Source organism: Manis javanica, chromosome 7 (assembly GCF_040802235.1).
Source record: "Manis javanica isolate MJ-LG chromosome 7, MJ_LKY, whole genome shotgun sequence".
Taxonomy (NCBI): Eukaryota; Metazoa; Chordata; class Mammalia; order Pholidota; family Manidae; genus Manis; species Manis javanica.
This window is the reverse complement of record NC_133162.1, coordinates 42,504,169-42,525,432: the sequence shown is the minus strand read 5'-3', so window position 1 is coordinate 42,525,432 and position 21,264 is coordinate 42,504,169. Positions and strand designations below refer to the sequence as shown.

Below are 21,264 nucleotides of genomic sequence, written 5' to 3'. Positions count from 1 at the left end.
TACCTCTGTCACTGTGGCTATTACCAGGGTCTTGGGGTCTTTTGGGCTACTGCAGAGTGTTTATCCTGCACTTGGCACAAATTCTGAGACCCTTATACTGGTTGGTATGAAAGGACATCAGGTATGACTGGGATGAAACATGTGCAGCTGCTTTTACTGCTGCTAAGCAATCAATCAAGGCCATATAGGCCTTGAGTGTAATGAACTTATCAAGACATTGTTGGCTAGATGCTCACATGACTGAAGATGTTTAGGGAAAGGGCCTTTGGCAGCAGCTTGAATGGACCCACTAACCTATTGGATCTGGTCACAACTGTGGAAAGGAGCAGAGGTCTGGTACAGCTTGATAGAGAAGCAACTGGCTGCCAAGTACCATACCTTGCTGGCTACGGAGCCCATCAGTGGAACAGCTCCAACCAAGGTAATAACAACGTACCCCATCACAGGATATGTGTGAGACTGGACCCAAAGGCCATGGAGCGGCATGGCACAGACACCTACACTGGTCAAATGAGGCGCATATTTACAGCAGTGTAGTGCCCTCTACTAGCCCCTTAAGTGGAGAACTCCAGCACTAATGGGGGCCAATGACATACACCAGTGGAAAGCAGGAAGAAATTGCTTTTGAGCCATTGGTACCCGAGAGTTCTTATCAGGAGGGAAAAGCCCCTATACCTGAAGATGCTTGGTATACAGAAGGCTCCAGTCATGGGCAGCCCCCAAAGTGGAGGGCTGTGACTTTTTTTCCTAAGTCTGAGACAATATGGATGCAGGACAGAGAGGGGAAGAACAGCCAATGGGCTGAGGTGCAGACAGTGATAACCCAGGAGCCCTCCCCTATAGTCGTCTGCACTGACAGCTGGGCTGTCTACTGGACTTTGACCCTGTGGCTGTTGATATGGTACCATGCCAACTGGATGGTTGGTCACTGGCCCCTTTGGGGGCAAGAGATGTGGCAAGACCTAGGGGCCTCTAGGCAGACTAAGACAGTTACTGTATATCATGTGACTGGCCATTTGCCTTTGGCATCCCCAGAGAATGATGAAACAGACACATTGGCCCAGGTATGTTGGCTAGAAGGAAATCCTGCCTCTGATGTAGCTCAATGGGTATATTAGCACTTGCTGCACACAGGGCAAAAGACAATGTGGGCTGTAGCCCATCTGTGGGGTTTGTCGTTGACCTTTGAAGAAGTAAGCAGAACCTGGGAGGAGTGCCTTATGTGCTCTAGGAGGGACTTACACCGAGTCCTGCAGCAACATGGGACAATAGTAAAGGCGCTGATACCCCTTGTCAGGTGGCAGATAGACTATACTGGGCCACTGCCCATATCAGAAGGATATTGGTATGCCATGACTTGTGTGGACACAGCTACTGACCTGTTGACTGCTTTTCCTGCACGTTGTACAGGTCAGCAATCAACCAAAAGGGGCCTATAGCGTCTCTTTACAGCCTGTGGCTGGCTGCAGGTGACTGAGAGCAATCAAGGAACACACTTCACTGGACATGCGTTATAAGAACGGGTACGGCAATTAGGATTAAAGTGGAAGTTTCATGTACCATATAACCCTACTGGGGCAGGAATGATAGAGAGGTACAAAGGTTTGTTAAAATCTGGCCTGAAGTCAGACACCAATAGTCTATGGGGCTGGTCAGTTCACTTATGGATAGTGCTATGGCATTTGAATGAGAAGCCCCAAAAAAGAGCCTTAAGCCCTGTGGATATCCTAACACACCTTGCTGCCTCTCCTATACAACTGTATGTGCAAACCAAACAGGAGTTATTGAAGCCAGGATATGGCTTCATCAGAGCAACATCCTGCTGCCAGCCCCAACTGCATTAAGCCCTGGAGACTCTGTTGTGTGGATGTGGCCCTGGACATTTTGACACATGAACCAGTGATGGCTGGCCCTTCTGGCACCTTGGGGACAAGGCCTGGAAGCTGGCCTCCTATATGTTCCTGGAGTAAGAGCAGAATGGCTTTCAAAGATCACAGTAGTGTACCCAAAACGTCCAGGAGGTAAGAGCATCTTACTGGTAAGTTTTGTTTTATGTTTATGGCCAGTATATGTACCTCCCATAGTCCTATATATTGACCCATCTGTAACTCCCTCAGGGAGGGGGGGTGAAGGTCTGGTATACTAGACAAGGACGAGATCCCATTCCTGCCAGTGTCCTATCATAGGACCACTCTCTTGCATGCATTCTACCTGATGGACAAGATTTGCCTATGTTGGTGTCATTAAAACATGTATCTTATCGCCCTTAAGGTGATTTTCTTCTACAGTCTCTGTTGCCTGGACCCACCCCCTGGCTGCAGCTGCCACGTGATTGCTCTGAACTCCCTCCTGTTCAGCTACTGGCACCTATGGAATGGGCGAGCTATGGACTTAATCTGCACAGGACTTTGAACCTAGCTGAATCCCCTGGCTAGAGGATTATGATGATTTATTGCTATTGTCATTGTATGTTATTAACCTGGTTACAGTGCTCCAGTTTTCTCATTGGGGCCATTGCAGAAGATGGGGAGCAAGCAGATTGTGAGGCAAGATTTCTGGAGGGGGGGCCTATGGGTAAAACTGCAATGTTTCCAGAATCTCTCACCTGGTCTTAGTGCATCTCCGTATCAACAGGTGTTTCCAAGGGGTGGAGAGAAGTAATCCATCTTCTTATCAATAGGTGATTACAAGGGAGAGCGAGGGCATATCTGGACCAGTGAAGTTGGTTGGGGTCTCTTTTTATAGCCAGGTCATGAAAGACATGGGTGGACAGGAGTGGATGACTGTAAGCAATACATGGGTTCCTCCCACTTTATTTCTCCCTTTGACTGATTTCGGCTTCAAAGGTTATTTGCCCCTGGCCAGGAACATATTTTTCCCCTGGAGTTACAGAAAGTATACTACTTTGTTCCTAGTAGCTTGGCAAGGGATACAAGAGGATTAAAAAGGCAATTAACAAATGAAACTTAATATTAAATAAGGAGCTACACAGAGATGGGGCCATGATTTGATGACATACGGGAGACCTTCCAGGGCTATTCAGAAATCAATTCAACAGACATTAATTGGCTACTATGCTTCAAGCCCTGCCAAGAATTACAGGGACATAAAGATACAACAGATATAGGTGAGCCATCAAGGAAGCAGTAAGAGATAAATACAAAAGAATCAGAAACAAATGAACACACATATAGGGGACCTAGTGATTAGTGAACATTAGAAAACCTTACTCACTTCATTGCTATAATCCAAAGAAACAGGGGAGAAAACAGGATAGGAAGGAAAGGATTCTGTATTGATCTGAAAAGAAGAGTGGAAAGTTATAAAGGTAAAATGGAAAACAAAATCACACTTCACAAAATACTACCAGAAATACTAATCACCCAGTCACCCAAGTTCATAGTTCTAACTACCTGTGAGGTAAAAGGAAAAACAACTAAAAACAATCCCAAGAGTTCCCATTAATCTCTATGAAAAATTATGAGTATCATCACCCTGAGAAGAGACCTATACTTGTCTTATCAAAGTCATCAGGACACTAGTTAAAGCAGATGGACAGAAGAGAGCATGGAGTCTATCAGAAGCAAAGGCTGAAGCCTTAAGTGACTGTTACAGACTATGTCCTCTGCTTCGAGGAAACCTTTGATGCCCACAAAGGAGCGGTGACCTTCTTTGGCATTATCCAGTTACCCAGACTAACTTTAGAAGGTAGAAGCAAAAATACCTGACTAGGGTAAGGAGCTTGTCCTCCAGGATACTGAGAAGGCATCTGTCCTCCAGGAAAGCCACCTACATGTTAAAAAAATATAGCAAACAGGTCTTATATGATTTAACTTTTCAAAACAATGCTGATTATAATGAATATGAAAACATATGAGAATATTCACACTACATTATTCATTAAGATAATTTTTTAATATTATGATTTATTGAAACTGGTTATAAAAACCTTTAAAAATATTCCTTGTCCTACATAATTTCCTAACAAATAATACATTTTTTTAAAAACACTTGAACCAGATTAAATTTTGATTCCATCTGGAAAGGATGTCAGGACATAGTTCTGGGGGTTGCTTCATTTGTGGTATAGGAAAGAGCAAAGAGGTTCCTGAAGGTTTTGTTTTTTTGCTTTGGCACAGATTTTTTTTAATTGAAAAAGTGAGTCCTCATTTCCATCTTACTGATGAAGCTTTCCATTAAATTAATACATTTCATTAAACCATATATTTAAATTATTTATAGAAGTACTTAGTACAAATTACTAAAGACTATCCAAAACATAAAGTTCTCTCAATGGCAACTGAAAAATTCAAAATATCATGCTATTGTTTTTTTCTGAACAGCTGGTACCTACCAGGTAGTGGGACCTGTCCTGGACCACCACCATAAGACTGTGAGGGTGGCTGTGGATAGCCAGAAAAGCCTGCTCCACCTGGCAGGGCTCCAAATCCTTGGCCTGGAGGGACAAGAAAAAAGAACAAATAAAACTATAATGAACAGTTTTCAAAAGAGAAAACTATAGAAAAATACCTACTATTAACAGCAAAAAAAGTTTATTAATGCTGTAACAGCAGTCCCTTTTGGTATAAATCCAACTTCTCACCAATTCCTTCCCAATTAAAAAATAGAGTAAAAAAATTTTACTTTATCCATCTGCCTTACTAACTGACAATACAAGAGTGCTAAGTTGTTTTACCTTTGGGCAAAGCTGTTCTATTGGTCATAATTATGCTAATTAAAATATCTTAATCAGTTCTTATGATTACAAATAATCAAGCAAACTCTTAAATATTGGCCCTTTATTACCATGAGATTTATTCTAATTCTTTTCACAACAGAATTTTTGAGACTGCTCCCAGTTTTCATGTTTCCTGGGAACCTTTACCCTTATATCCTGCCAGCTAGGTTCTTACTATCCAAGGCAGAGAGAAGGCTAAGAGAAACTCTGACCCATAAAAAACAAGCAGGAATGAAGAAGATAAAGGAGAGAATGAAAAAGTGTTACAGTGATCCCAAATCTTCACCAATTCCATGACCTATAACTCACCTCCGGGATAGGATGGTGCTCCTCCTGGCTGTGGGGCACCAGGATAGCCTCCAGGGGCTGGATAACCTCCAGGGGTAGAGTAGCCTCCAGCCCCTGGATAGCCACTACTTGGTGCTGATGGGTAGGCACCTCCTCCCATTGGAGGAAAGCCACTAGGATAAGGATACTGACCCACAGGGGGAAAAGATGACTCTTGACCTGCAGGCTGAAAAACCAAAACAATTTTGAAATGAGTGGGATCATACGGAAATATGATTCATCTAAAAAAAGAGAAACAGACATAACTGTTAAAGTCTGACTTGTTCTTTTACATTCTAAAAGTCAAATTAGAAGTCTTGATGTCTTACACTGGTCTATCAGTATCCTAGTTTGTCAGGACAATTACACTTAATTCTACCTGTGTCTGGGAAGAAAGGTCTGTTTCTCTATTTTCTCTAAAGAACCAGGCTCTGTCCAAACATCAAGCCTTCAGGAACAACTAACAAAGCTCATTAGTGCCTTCATTTTCCTAGCACCTGGAAATATGAGGAAGAGCCTCCTCTCTACCCTAAAGAGAGGAATTCATTCTCTTACAACATATCTGGACCTGCTGCATAATTGAAATAAAAAGGTGTCACACCTAGGGTGTGATATTCCAGACTTTAGTTCAGACTAGACAATGTCAAGTGTGGAAGAGATTGTTACGTGGTCATTAACTTTCTCCCTTGGCTAAAAAACTACAGTGCATTTTTCCTCAGTCCCCCATACAGTTAAATAGGACCATATAACTGAATACTGGTGAATGAATGTGAACAGAAGTAATGTACACCACTTCCACACTGGCCCCTCAAATCTTCCTGTCCAGTCCTCTACGCTCTCTCTTCAACTTCATCTGCCAGCGAGAGCAGAGGATCCAGTGGAAGAATCCAAGATACAAGATGATGGGTAAAGTCAGTGAATGGAAGGAGCCTGGGAACCTGAAAGACTACAGCCTCCTCAGCACCCCGCCCTGCCCCTCCTGCCTGCTATCCCAGCCACTGACTTTCAGGACATCAAAGTAAGCAAGAAACAAGTTTTAATTGTGTTAAGTCATTAGGATCTTGGGGTTGTCTGTTTCAGCAGTTAGCTTACATTGACTGAAATGGTTGCCAGAGCAGTTTAGTACATAGGGACCTGAGAACATATTGATAATTCTCATCTCTCCTATCATAAACTCAGGAGAACTATATACTCACCTTACATAAGGATACATGTGTTATCATTAATCCATACAGGCACCTCTTTCTTTTCTTCAAGAATTAGAAAGAAACCCAGCATACTTATGACTAAAAAACTGAAATGCATAATTCTCAGTCATGCCTGTTGAGCCTGGTCTTCAGAGTACAATAAACATCAACAAGGCAGAACTTGGTAGCCATTTATAAAATGTACTCCAAATATTAAAAGACTCAGAACTACAAATCCGGAGCCCTCTAATCCACTGCAATTTCTTATCTTGGAGTCAAGCCCTTCTTAACTGTTTTAAATCTTCTAACACAAATGTTAAAAACCAGTGACTCATGGGATGGGTTTAGCTTACATGCACGTTTTATTGGCTCATATAGCACTTAACATTTAAAAAAACTAATTTCTCAATTTAAAAAAATCTAAATTTCAAATAAAATCCAGATTTCTTAGTTTTACTTGAAGAAATGGAATATCTAGCAACACTGGGTCTGCCTCCCTGCATGCCACACTGGGCTAAAGCCTGAGTAGCTGCTGCCTTTCCATAGGTGAAGCAAGTGCCCTCTTTAGTTCCCCCACAACACCTGCCTTGGCTCACTTATTCTACTCAGTATCTCTGGGCATTTCAGTTTATGATCCCTGCTCCAGCATATTTGTAAGATCTGTCATGAGCTAGTCCTATACAACACCTGTTCCAAGGATATGAGCTATTTAAGCATTCTAAGTGGCAATACTTACAGGATATCCAGGGAAAGGTGGATAGCCTGTCGGGGGATAGCCTGGATACGACATTCTGTAACAACAATAAAAAATGTCCTCTGTAATTTCTAATTAAAGCCTTTGAAGATGCATATTGTCATAGGATTTTATGCAAAATACACATTCTTTCAAAAGAGTCTGTCAGGCATTCAAATGTGGGTATTATGGGTATAATCAAAGCATATAAAATGCTTCTTCATTTCACCATTTTACCATTGGTATCAAGGTAGTCAGCATAGCGTAGTAAATGTTCCAACTTCATTTTCCTCATGCCATAAAATTTTTGCCTTGTCTGAATACTACCAGTACTATTATTTATGGAATAGTTTTCTTTAGGTCAATTAATTTTTCACTTAAACCTATTTTAAAAGTTTGCTTATATCACTTTCATAAATGGAAAACGTGCAATAGCTTCTTACCGCAAAGAGAAGATAACATTAAAATGAATATAAAAATATTAAAATAGATGCTTTCCAGGTACCACAATAATCCCCTTGTATGGTGATATAACTACATTATGGGAAAGGCATAATGCCTAAAAGTGAACATTCTGCAATCACATATACTGGATTAAACCCTGACTTGGTTGCTTTTTATAAACTTCTGATTATGGAAAATTTCAAACTTTCTCAAAAGTCAGGGTAATAGTGTAAGAAACCCCATGGACTCATCACCCAGAGGCAATAAATACCAATTTACAGCTATCTTGTTTTTTCTATACTCACCACCACTCCACTGGATTATTCTAAAGCTAATCTCAGACATTCTATCATTTTAACCTATATATACTTCAATTTACAGCTCTAAAAACATAATTTTTAAAAATTAACAGTTGTTTTAAAAAGATAACCATAACAACAACATGTCAGTGTTAAAATTTCCAATTATATTTTAAATATTTTTGCTGTTTTATTTTGGACTTGTTTATTTACTATAGAAAATTTCAAACATTTAAAAGTAAAATAGTATTAGATTGAACTACATGGCATTACTGAAATCCAACTGTTTATGACATACAAAAAAATTTCTTGTGGTTCAACCAAATATAATGAAGATCCATGTAATCTTCATGCCCAGTTTTAACAATTATCAAGTACATGGTTAATCTTATTTCATTTGTACCCCAGCCACCACCCTTACCTAGATCATCTTAAAGCAAATTCCCAGACATCATATCCTTTCACTCATAACTACCTTCAATACATTATCTATAAAAAGACAAGGACTCTCTTAAGCCATAGCTGTTTACAAATACCATGCCTTAAAAATTTAACAGTTTCCTATCGTCAAATATCCAGTGTTCAAATTTCCTCAACTGTCTCGAAGTATTTTTTATAGTTTGGTGGTTCAAATCAGTATACAAACAGGTCTATACATTCCTACAGGTTTATGTGTCTTTTAAGTCTCTTTTAGTCTATTAGCCTTCCCTCTCTCATTTTTTTCTTTGTAGTTTATTTGTTAAACCTGGCAGCTTGTTCTGAAATCCTCCAGAATCTGTATTTTGCTAGCTGATTCTCCATTAACATTTTTAAAGTATTTTTCCTATAAATCAGTAGTCATCTCTAGATGCTTAACCAGACTCAGGTTAATTTTTAGGCAAGAATATTCAACAGGTGTTTTGTGTACTTCCACTAGGAAACACATAATGATCAGCTGTTTCTCTTTCTTTGTGGCTGATGATAAATACCTAATCTAATTCTATCATTCTTTCCTCATTTAATGTCTGGAATTCTTTTTGAGAAACTTCCCCTAATCAACTATATGATTTTTCCTGAAGTATAGTCTACAACTATAGGAAAGAGACAATGTTTTTGTTCTCTTCATTTATCAGTTTTCAAAATTATAGCTTCCACAGCATACAAGATGACTAATGAATTTTTTTGAAGTATCAACATGGATTCAAGAACTTAAATACATTTGATATATTTCAATCCATTGCAGTTATTATTATTAATGCTCAATTTCTCCCACCTCCTTTTATTTTTTGATGAGTTATTTTGATACAATCTCAGCCATCTTGGATAATTTTCCTGCCATTTAACATGACAAGGTATTTCAGAATCATCTGTACTTATTTTGCACCAGGCCTGAAATCAGTCTATTCTCCAAAGAGCCCTGGTCACTACTACTGGAAAATGATGGATTATTAGAAACTACAACCTGGGTACTAGAGTGTTCACTGTTATTAGTTGATTATTTCCAGGCCTTTTCAATGTGGGACAAAGCCAATAATACTATTTTCTTCTTTAAAGAAAACATATTCATATTGACATTTCCAATTCAAAATTAGTATTACAGTTTTATTGAACTGATATGATTTCATATTTACATGTATTTTCCCTTACACTGAAATTCTTAGTTCTTAATGACATTAATATAATTACTTTTTTATACCTACTGTATTTATCAGTTTCAGAATAATAACACTGCAGGAGTCTGAAAAATGGCCTTCCAATAGATACCCACATCCTAATCCCTAGAACCTGTGCATATTAACTTAGCTTGCAAAAATGATGTGATTAAGTTATGGATCTTAAGCTGAGAAATTATTTTAAATTATCCAGGTAGGCCCCCAAAGCAATCATATGTATCCTTATAAAAGGGAGAGAAAGGAAGATTTAGAAGAAGAGAAGAAGGCAATGTTGCCATGGAGGCAGATATCGGAGAATGCTGGTAGCCACCAGAAACTAGAAGAGGAAAGGCACAGATTCTCACGTAGAGCCTTCCAGAGAGTACAACTCTGTCAACACCTTGGTTTCAGCCCAGTGACACTGATTTTGTACTTCTGGCCTCCAGAACTATGAAAGAATAAATTTATTGTTTTAAGCCATCAAGTTTGTGTTATTCTGTTAGAGCAGCCACAGGAAATTAATGAAATTAATGTAAATACCTCTATGTTACTAATAACATGATTACTAAAAATGATTAAAAATTACTTTTTTGTCCCTGGGTACCTTAGTCTATACAGGCTGCTATAATAAAATATCATAAACTGGACAACTTATAAGCAACAGAAATTTATTGCTCACACTTCTGGAGGCTGGGAAGTTCAAGATCAAGGTGCCAGCATGGTTGAATATTCTGATGAGGGCTGTCTTCCTGGTTCATAGCAGGTGCCTCCTTCCTGTGTCCTCACATGGCAGAAAGGGAAAAGATCCCTCTGGAACCTCTTTTTAAAGGGTTTAATCTCATTCATGAAGGCTCCACCTTCCTGACCTTAGCACTTACTAAAGGCCCCATCTCCTAATTCTATCATCTTTGAGAGTTAGGATTTCACATATTAATTTTGGGGGGTAAACATTCAGAGCGCTATACTGGGATATATCCCACCATGAGTACATGGTCAAATTACTGTATTTTAATGACATTTAAAATAATTCCTGTGTAGTTATGCTACCAATTCGATACATATTTGGTCCATTTGTTTCATTTTGATTTTTAAGGGTTATTTAAAAAATTTATTATTTAGTTTTGTTTTATAATTTCGTAAAACATTTTCTTGGCCCAAGGTCAAATCTATAAAACAAGACATGTCCAGAAAGATATTAGCTTCTAGCTCTGCCCCTTCCCTTCTTCTATATGTAACCATTATCTTTATAGTTTTTCTGAATATAACTGTTGATCTGTGTATATTTATATCCCCACTTTTCTCTTACACAAAATGTAGCCATTATATACACTGTTTCATCACTTGACTTTTTTCTAGGATTACAGAGACTACCCATAGCAGTATATAAATAGCCTTTATTCTTTTTAAGAACTGCACTATACTCCACTGTGTGGAGGTACCAGTTTAATTAATAGCATACATTTGTTTCCAGTCTTTTACAGTGCAGCAAATAGCCTATGTTCATTTGGTGCAAATACCTCTCTACATATTTTGCCAATATTTCCTAATACATTTAGCAGATTTATCTTCCCAATTTTATTACTTAGACTAATTTTAAGATTAGTGTGCTTTCATAATGTAGGAGGGGGGCACAGAGAAGGCGGTATAGTACAGAGAAGACAAGTAGTAATTCTACAGCATCTTACTACACTGATGGACAGGGACTGTAATGGGGTATGTGGGGGGGGACTTGATAATGGGGAGAGTCTAGTAACCATAATGTTGTTCATGTAATTGTACATTAATGATAGCAAAAAAATAAAATAAAATAAAATGAAAAAAAAAAGATTAGTGTACTTTCTCTGAATGTTGACAAAAGGAAATTACTTGGATGGTAGACTGGGATTAAAGACACACTTGTACATGATTATTGTGTGATAATATATGGTGATCAAAATATGATAGTATTCTGATCAGCAAACAACATTGGTAATATCTTTTGGGAATTACAGTCTGCATGAGAGTCTAAAAGCTAATTTTTTCAAAAGGAGCTCATTTTTATTTGTAAACACAAACAATAACCTGGACATCTGATGGTGTTAAGAAATTACTATACTTTTAGGTGTGATAATGGTATTCTGATTTTCATAAAGCATCCATATCTTTTAGAAATACACACTGAATATTTACAGATAAAATGATATGATGTCTGGGAATCACTTCAAAATAATATGAAGCAATAGTGTGGGAGTACAGATGAAACTACATCAGCCATGAGTTGATAACTGTTTATGCCAGATGTGTGCATGTGGATTTATTACACTCTGTTGTCCACTATGGCATGTTTAAATTTTTCTATATTAAAACCAAAAAAATTTAAAGATAGCTCATGTAAAACAAATGCAGCTAGTGTGAACCAGATAACAACTCAAGAAAATGCTACTAACCTAAAACAACAAATAAGAGAAAAAACATTCAAAAGAATACTCTTCATAGCCTGATCAAATCTAAAAAACTACTAGTGATTGGATATAACATACCTGGCAAGTATATCTATATAAAGTCAATAATTATTTAGCATCTGAACTTAGATTGGAGACTAAATGAATCAAAGATTTAAACTAGGTTTTAAAAGGTGCCAGACATTTTGGCAGGGAAGTAGGGCAATGTCATGTGCAAGGCAAAAGGTGGGATACAACTTTAAGATGGAAAATCATCAGAACAGACTGAGAAGGGGCAGAGTAAGACAGAAGCCAGATAGAAGGCCTTCAGTATTGGTGTGAAATACTCATCACTCCCCACCAGATCTCTCTTAAGATCCCCTATCTGTCAATGGTACCACTACTTTTCTCTGCTTCCTTTGAAATGCCTCTCCTATTCTACCTGTCATTTCTATTCTTATTGCCATATCCTAGGCAAGGTTTTTATCGTTTGATGCCTATTTTATTAAAACTATTTCTCCATTCATATCCTTGCTTATAATCTCACACTTTAAACTTTCCTGGGCACCATCACTAGATGAACCTTCCTAAAATGCGACTCTTTCAGCATATTACTCTTCAGGTCAAAATCTCCCAATGACTACTGCCAGAGTATCAAATGAAAATTCATCAGCCTGACATTCAGGTCTCTTTAGCACTGGCTTCATTTATCTATTCAATTTGCCTGTTACCATCCCCTAATCCCCAATAGGAATCTCTACGGCTTGAATTATTACCAACATAACCAGGCTTAAGCCACTGTTACCATGAACTGACAGTCCTCAAGCCTAGGCCCTCTCACCTCTCCTGATGCATCAGCTCAAATCTTCTCTTTCCCTACTTTGAACAATGTACTATATGAAACAGTACTTCTTCAACTCTCATATATGAATCATGCAGAGTCCTTGTTAAAATGCACTGTGATTCAACAGCTCTGAGACAAAGCCTGAGAGTCTCTGTTTCCAACTAAGTTTCCAGGTGATATTAATGCTGCTGGTCTATGAATCATATTTTGGTATCAGAATATCTTGGTATTTCTGGATCTAACACCTAATTTGCTAAATTTTTCAGTATGTGTTTTGGCTCATCCCTCCAGTGCAGCTGTAAATGATCTGTATTTCTTTTATATCAAGATCCTAAACAAATCAATTTAACAATTACAAAAGCCCATTATGCAATTAAGTAGTGTCCTAGGTACTGATAGAAGATGGGGAAAAAAGTATCCCACCTTTTGAGTGCACAGTATAGAAAAATGAGGAAATAAACTGTGTCCTTTTTGACAGGATAAGCACAGAATAAAAGCTAAAAACTTGCTGAAGTGAGAATGAACGGGCATATACTGAGTCAAAGTTTTAAGTTAATAAGAAAGATAGTAAGATAAGAAAACTGATCCAGTTAATTCTAAAATAGTCATTTGGGATCAAAAGACCTGGATGTACAAACAGAACAGGCTAGATCATTTTTTGCTTTCTTCACTAAGCCTGGTTGGCAGAGGAGTAAAGAAAGGACAAAAGCATCTAAGAACAGTCTGATGGGCCAAGGACCAAAGAGGTCAGGGTCAAAAGAAAGGGAAAAAAAATCTGAAAATAATTAATGAGAAAAATGAACAATAATTTTAAAGGCAGCAAGTAATTACAGTACCTAAGACACAATTTAAATTTCTAAATCTCAGTAACTGTTCGAGCGACAAGTCCTATTTCTGCATTCTTTAGCTACTGTATTTTTATCTTTACCTACCTACCATATCTTCCCTTAGGGGCCTACAAGAATTATGTCAACAAGAGTTTCAAAACAAATAAAAACGAAGTACAGACTATGTGCATATGAGAGTACAGACTATGTGCATATGAGAAAACTTAAATCAATTTTAAGAAAGTGAATTTGGGTACATTTTGAAGGATGTAATTGCGTGAAGGACTAGAACACAATTTCACTTCCAGGGATACACTTTATAGAAACACTTGCACATATGCAAAATTATGTATATACAAGTCTATTCTACAGAAATAATATCTGTAATGGAAAGAGGTTTGTAATACAAAGAGGTTTTGTAATAGAAAGAGGTTAAAAACAATCTAAAAGTCCTTCAATAAGGGATGGGTGAAATAGATTATGGATAGCCATAAAATGAAGTGTTATACATTCTTCCTATGTTGACAGATAGTAACTACACCAGTTGGGGTGAGGATTTAATAATATGGGTAACAGCTGAACCACACTGTGTTGCATACTTGAAACCAATATAAGATTACATATCAATGATACTTCAACTTAAAAAAATGAAGTTATATGGCTATTAAAAATGGGCACTTTTTAAAAATTCTTATGAAACCATCAATATGGAAAAAAAGGTGAACAACTGCATAATTTTGAACCATGTGTAAAAAATACATTTGCTTGCATATGTCAAGACTATTCCTGAAAATATACTCAAGGGAGTAGAAAACAGTGGCTGCCTCTGGGGAGGAGAGCTGGGGCAGAGACTTCCTTTTCAGTGTTCCTTTAGCCCTTTTGGAGTTGTGCCTGTTATCATCTCCTCAAAAGGCAGACTTACAAAGCTTTTCTAGAAAGCTAAGCAAACCCCAGGATGAACCAACAAGTTACTCAATTTTGCCCAAAGAATAATAAGAATCATATTGGTGAACCAGAGCTTTTATTTTTTTTTTTAACATTCTCTATTAGCAACTACTTTTAAAAGACTAGAAAATCTTTTCTTGGTTCTCCAAACCACCTCCACCCAGTGAGTCAGCTACTAAAAGGGGTGGGTCTCACTATGGGAGTTTCAAGATGGCATGAAGCCCAGGAACACTAGAGTCAGCTGTTGCAAATTTATGAAACAAATATAAAACAGGAAAGGTGAATGAAAATAGACACTAGCAGATACTACAAGTCTCTAAAACCTACCTCTTGGTAGGCAAGAACCATTTAAAACAGTCAGCAAGGGTCCTTAGGTGAAGAACTGGAGGCATGGCTAGCCTATGCATGGACCATGTAGGCAGCCACCCCCAGTGAGGACTGAAAAATGGCTTAAGTTTGTAGTGGCCAAAATCATCTCTTCTACCAGTACATCTAGGGCTTGAAACTTGTCCCTGACTGAGAGATAACTCGCTACAGTCATTACCTAATTAGGACAGTTACTTTATCAGATCAACTCCCTGTCAGCTGCCAGAAACTAGGGAGTTTAAAAAGGCAGGTAGTTGGACGGCTTGTTTTCGTTTGTCACTTTATGGTAGACATCAGCCATCCCCCTTGGCCAACAGCATACGTTTGCTGCTGTTCAGGGAACAGGGATCAAATCTAGAATGCTTTCTCCTAGAACAGTTTCCAAGAATTATAAACCTGAGCCAATGTACATTTTCAGGCTTACGCATTGTCCTAGAGTTCACTAAACACAGTACAAATTTCCCAAGTGTCTCTAAATTTGCTGTTTCTCTTTAAAGTCTAGTCACCAGCCAGACTTCGCTTTCGATGCTGCTCGCTGTTTCCGTACTCAGCGCTCCCCGAGGTCGCTTCAGCAGGGCCATCCTTTGGCCTCAGTCCCTCCATCTGGTCCACCTGTCTGCTCTCTCTGACTTCCTTACAGCCGAGTGGCCCCGAGGCCCGGCCAACGACTTCCCGTATTCCCGCTCGGCCGCCGGCGGGCCGCCTCCCCTATCCCACCCCAAGGCGCCTCCGCCCAAACGCCCCCGCCGGGCAGCACGGTCTCCGGACGCCCACAGCCGAGACGCCGCCGCCCGGGAGGCCCAGAGGCTCCTCATGGCCCGTGACGCGGGAACACACGCAGGGCACCGCCACTTTCCGGACGGCGGGCCACAGCGCGGGTGGGACAAGGTGACCCAGGGGAACGGGGGACGGGAAGGGTAGGGGGAGCCGTTCCTCACCTGCCCCGCGGAAGCGGCGTCACAGCCCAACCCGGTCGCCGGCAAGATGGAGCCGGGGGCGGGCCGGGGAGGGCGGGGCGTGGGGGCGCCGCCGAGCCCGGAGGCGGGCAGCGACCGTGGGAACGCCCCTGCGGCGGGAGGGGCGGCCCGGCGCGGAGGCCCACGGGACCCGCCTCGGATCTTCCCTCCGCCCTCGCCGCTGAAGCTCCACCTGCGAGAAAAAGCTCCCTTCGAGTGGGCCAACCGGTTTAATCACATTGCTCGGGCCCAAGGACTGTACCCCAATCCCGTTTGGAGTGCGTCGAGTCACTTGGGAAGTCGCCGCAGTTCTGAGGATGCCGAGGGGCCCCTCAGTGGTGGGTGGCAGAGAAAGACTGCAAGTGAGAGGCCGAGTGCAGCCTCTCCGCCTTTCATATGCGGTCTTCCCTGGTATCTAATAAGGACAAGTATGGTGTCTTGTATTAGCTCCCTATGAACTGAATTATTTACTGAGGATCCTAGACAGTCGGAACTCGAGATACACTAATGAAAACCACTCCTGACGGAGGTTGTTAGGTGATTCTAGGTTCCCCTCACACTAGAGCCCTAACATCTGACACACATTAGCATTAAATATCTGAAGCAATTTCAAGCACCCAGGCCAATATCAAGCTCATGAAGAAAGTTTGTATCCCAGAGCAAAAACCCCCAGTTACCTTTCAGAGTTTCTCAAAATGTGGTCCCCATACCTTTCGTAGCATCATCACCTACAAACTTGGTAGAAATGTAAATTCATGGGCTCCACCTTAGACCTGTTCAAACTCTAGGGGTAGAACCCAGCAATGTTTTCTTTTAATTAAAATATACTTGATAAACAATGTTATATTGGTTTTAGGTGTACAGCACAGTGATTTGACAATTATATACATTACCAAATGCTCACCATAACTGCAGTTGTCGTCTGTCAACATACAATATTACTGACAATTCCTATGCGGTATTTTTATCCCCATGACTAATTTATCTTAACAGTTGGATGTTTGTGCCTCTTAATTTCCTTCATCTATTTCACTCATCCTCCCATCCCTCACCCCTACGGCAACCAGTCTGTTCTCCATGTTTATGCACCTATTTCTATTTTGTCTGTTGAGTCTGTTTTGTTTTACAGGTTCCACAAGTGAAATCATATGGTATTTTTCTCTCTCTGCCTGGCTTATTTCACATAATACCCTGTAGGCCCATTCATGTTGTCACAAATGGCAAAATATCATTCTTTTTTATGTCTATATAAATACATGTATTTTTTATGGTGTGTATATATATATATATATACACACCACATCTTTTTCCATTCATCCATCAATGGACACTTAGGTTGCTTCCATAGCTTGGCTATTGTAAATGATGCTGCAGTAAACATAGGAGAGCATATTATCTTTTGGAATTAGTGATTATCTTTCCTTTGGGTAAATTACGAGAAGTAGAATTACTGGGTCATATGGCATTTCTATTTTTGGTTTTTTGAGATATCTCCATACTGTTTTCCATAGTGGCTGCTCCATTTACATTCCCACCAACAGTGCACCAATGGTTCTCTTTTCTCTAAATCTTCATCACTTGCTATTTCTTGTCTTTTGGATGGTAGGCACTCTGACTGGTGTGAGATGATACCTCACTTTGGTTTTGACTTGCATTTTCCTGATGATTAGTGATGTTGAGCACCTTTTCATGTGCCTGTTGGCCATCTGTATGTCATCTTTGGAAAAATGTCTATTCAGGTTCTCTGCCCATTTTTTAATCAGAATGGGGTTTTTTGTTGTTGAGTTACATGAGTTCTTTATATATTTTGGATATTAGCCCCTTACTGGGTACATCATTTTGCAAATATCTTCTCAGTACATTGCCTTTTCACTTTGTTGACGGTTTCCTTTGCTGTCCAGCAATGTTCTAATAAGTCTTCCAGATGGTTCTGTAGCATGAAGTTTGAGAGCCATCAACCTAATACTCTACATGCTTTTCTGCCCAAATGCTTCCTCACAGAGGTGGGATACAGTGAATTAAATTTTAAGGAGGAAGAGCAAGATTTACATGGCCACAAGGCAGGAGTGACGTGGAAGATACATGAGGGAAGTCACCACCAAATTTAAACAAAAACTGCCTAACACTTTGGGTATCCAGCATTCATTCCCCAGCTACTAAACAGTCTGTCTATTTTTCAAACAACAGGCCTTTACATCCAATCTGTCCCCAAAGACCTCCAGAATGTAAGCATTCCCTAAGAACTCTCTATTTACTCTTCACATAGCACCCTTGATGATTTCATCCCCACCCCTCTCTCTGCCTTAACTATGACCTGAAGAGGGTGTTTTCCAATCCTATTTTTAATCCACTTTCCTGAGATAAAGCCCCAAATATCCAATAGCCTGTTCACATACTACCACTAGACTCCTACTTCATCCTTTCAACTTGTCATTCTTTCCTGACACACAAGGCCCTCCAGGATCAGAGGCCCTTTCCTTATGCTTCCTCTGACTAGAAAGCACTGCCCACCTTTAACAATTATTCATCTATTGAGCCTCAATTCAAAGATAGCCCATCTCCTTCCTGCTTCAGTAAACTTTTCCTGATCTTCTCCTTTTCCTTACCTTCTCTTGGGTAGCCTTAATCTCTCCCTTTTAGCACCCAACTAGACCTTTTATAGATGTATACTGTGGCACATTTAACAGCGGAGTCATAGCACATGAGCATTTAACTTACCTGCATTAAACATGTAAACTTAGCAAAACAACTCTGAAGGTTATCATACACTCCTCAGTTCATGTTAAGGAGCCATTATGCTTCTCCTAATGTGAACATTGCATTGTATCAGAACCTAGTGTTTAAACACACATACTTTGTGTACAGTTAGGGCAGTAATTTTGACCCCCAGGGGACTTTTGGCAACGTCTAGATACATTTTGGGTTGTCACAACTTAGGGGATGGGTGCTATCTAATGGGCAGAGGCCAAGGGTGTTACAGAACATTCTACAATGCACTGGACAGCCTCTACAACAAAGAATTATTCAGCCCAAAATGTCAATAGTGCTGAGGTTCCGAAACTCTGAGTTAGAATGATCTTTCTAAAGAATAAATTGGGTCATGTCATTGCCTCAGTTAAACTCCTCCAGTAGCTTCCCACTGGAACCAGAATAAAATCTGAACTCCTGGCCATGGTCTATTAGGCCCTATATAATCTGGCTCCTACGTACTCTCTTCCCTCTCATCCCTCTTCACTTTCTTTCTCAATTACTAAACTTTGATCAAAGTGGCCTTCAGTCCAAACAAACCAAGCTTGTGCCCAAACACACCAGAGATTCTCAGGATCTTTGCATTTATTGCTTCTACTTGGAATGTTCTGCACTATGTATATCATCTCAAATAACATCCGTCTTCTCAGAGAGGTAGGTATCCCATGAACACTGTGGCCTTGGTAGCTGCCACTGCTACCAATACTACCACCAGTTATACACACTCATTACCCTACTTAATTTTTGTATAGCATTTAAAAGCATCTGAAATTCTGTGTGTTTACTGTTTGTCTCTCCCACTAAAATGCAAGTTCCTTGAGAACAGGGATATCTCTACAGCCTAGTAATAAATGTTCAATGAATATTTGCTTGACTACAGCAGGGCCCCTAAAACCCAAGCTAATTATTTCATCAAACAGAGATTTGCTTCCAATACTGGACAAAAACTAACTCTGACAGACCACTTGAGAGGAGGGTATGCTGGAATCCAATACAGTGCTCTCCTAAGGGACTTTCAATTTGGTTTTGAAGATACATTTTCACTTCATTTGCTGACTTTAGAAAATACAACTCTATTATACTGCCCTTCCTTATGCAATCTTCTGTTAAGCTGTATACACTTTAAGGGCAGAAGCCATCTTAGAACCTTCAGCACTTAGCATGCAGCTAGGCATTTAGACTTTTATATACTCTCACCACTACTCTTAAGTTGGAAATTTTTGTGTCACTTGTTACTGTGTGGTTTCTGCCTTCTGATTAAACTCCAATAGACATATCACACTTCATCCATCACAATCAGTAACCAAACCCCACAGATTTTAATGTGTTCTATTTATAAAATGTCACTATCTACCTATTTCTCACAGCTAGAAGTTACCTTATCCTTAACATGCCCACTACTATCACCTTTGCCAACACCTACATTATCTCATCTGAACCATGACAATGGCATCCCACTGGTTCTTCCACTGTCAAATCATCTTAGACAGTAAAGCCAGTTCAATTTAAATTTGGTGGTGATTTTCCTCATGTATCTTCCATGTCACTCCTGCTTTCCGGCCATGTGTTTCTGTTACTGAGTAAAATTCAAAGTGTTACATAATAATAGCTACCATTTATTAAGTACGTATTATATACTAGGCATTGTGTTATTCATTTAATAAATATTCTCATTTTTGTATTATCTAAGATTAAAAACATTTTTGTTTCATAATGGCTTTGTAGAAATACAATTCATTCATGTAAAGTATATAATTCAATAGTTTTTAATATATTCACAGTTCTACCATCACAATTTTAGAACATTTATTATCACCCCCAAAATAAATCCTGTAACCTTTAGCCATCACCCCCAATGTCCTCATCCTACTCATCCCTATGCTGCCACTTATCTACTTTCTGTCTTCAAAGATTTTCCCATCTGAACATTTTATATAAATGTTCTCATACAGTATGACTGGCTTCTTTCACTTAACCTGAGCGTGGATGAACATGCTTCAAGGTTCATCCATGATGTAGCATGAATCAATAGTTCATACCTTTTATGGCCAAATATTTCATTACATGGATAAACCATGTTTTATCTATTCATAAGTTGATGAACATTTCGGTTGTTCTTACATTTCAGCTATTATGAATAATGCTGCTGTCAACATTTTTGTACATATGTTTTCATTTCTCATGGATACATACTGAGGAGAGAATTGCTGGATCGAATGGTAACTCAATGTTTAACTCCTTGAGGAACTGCCAGACTGTTTTCCAAAATGGCTGCATCATTTAACATCCCCACCAGCACTGTATGAGTGTTAATTTCTCTACATCTTCAGTTACCACTTGTTATTATCTTTTTCATCATCATCATCCTAGTGAGTGAAATGCTATTTCATTATGGTTTTGATGTTTATTTACTGATGACTAAACTTGTTGAGCATTTTTCATGTACTTATTGATCACTTGTGTATCTTCTTTGAGGAAACATCTATTCAGATCATTTGCCCATTTTTAAATTGGGTTATTTGTCCTTTTATTATTGAGTTGTTAGAGTTCCTTACATAATATTCTGGATACCCATCCCTTATCAGATACATGATTTATGAATTTTTCTCACATTCTTTTTGCTTCCTTAATGGTGTTCTTTGAAGGACAAAGTTTAAATTTTGATAAAGTCTTATTTTTTTATTTTGGATGCTTAAGCTTTTGGTGTAATATCTAAGAAACCATTGCTCCATCCAACATCATGAAGATTTACCCCTATATTTTCTTTTAAGATTTGTAAAATTTTATCTCTTTATGTCT

At 39.2% G+C, this 21,264-nt stretch overlaps 1 protein-coding gene across 3 annotated transcripts in view; it reads right to left on the bottom strand.

Moving 5' to 3' along the window:
- The window catches only part of ANXA7 (annexin A7), a 38,076-nt gene extending 22,258 nt beyond the window's left edge, over positions 1–15,818 (bottom strand). The window contains exons 1-6 of one of the 3 annotated variants that reach the window (XR_012133177.1): positions 15,700–15,818; positions 6,989–7,043; positions 5,048–5,252; positions 4,355–4,456; positions 3,725–3,789; positions 3,235–3,300 (exon numbers count right to left, since the gene is read on the bottom strand). Coding sequence is in view for 2 of the 3 variants with exons in the window: in XM_017663025.3 (XP_017518514.1) it covers positions 3,235–3,300; positions 3,725–3,789; positions 4,355–4,456; positions 5,048–5,252; positions 6,989–7,042 (492 nt within the window). In the remaining variant the exon portion in view is untranslated. The remainder of the gene's footprint in view (positions 1–3,234; positions 3,301–3,724; positions 3,790–4,354; positions 4,457–5,047; positions 5,253–6,988; positions 7,044–15,699) is intronic. The other 2 variants (XM_017663025.3, XM_017663026.3) reach the window with 2 other exon arrangements.
- Positions 15,819–21,264: the final 5,446 nt, after the last annotated feature.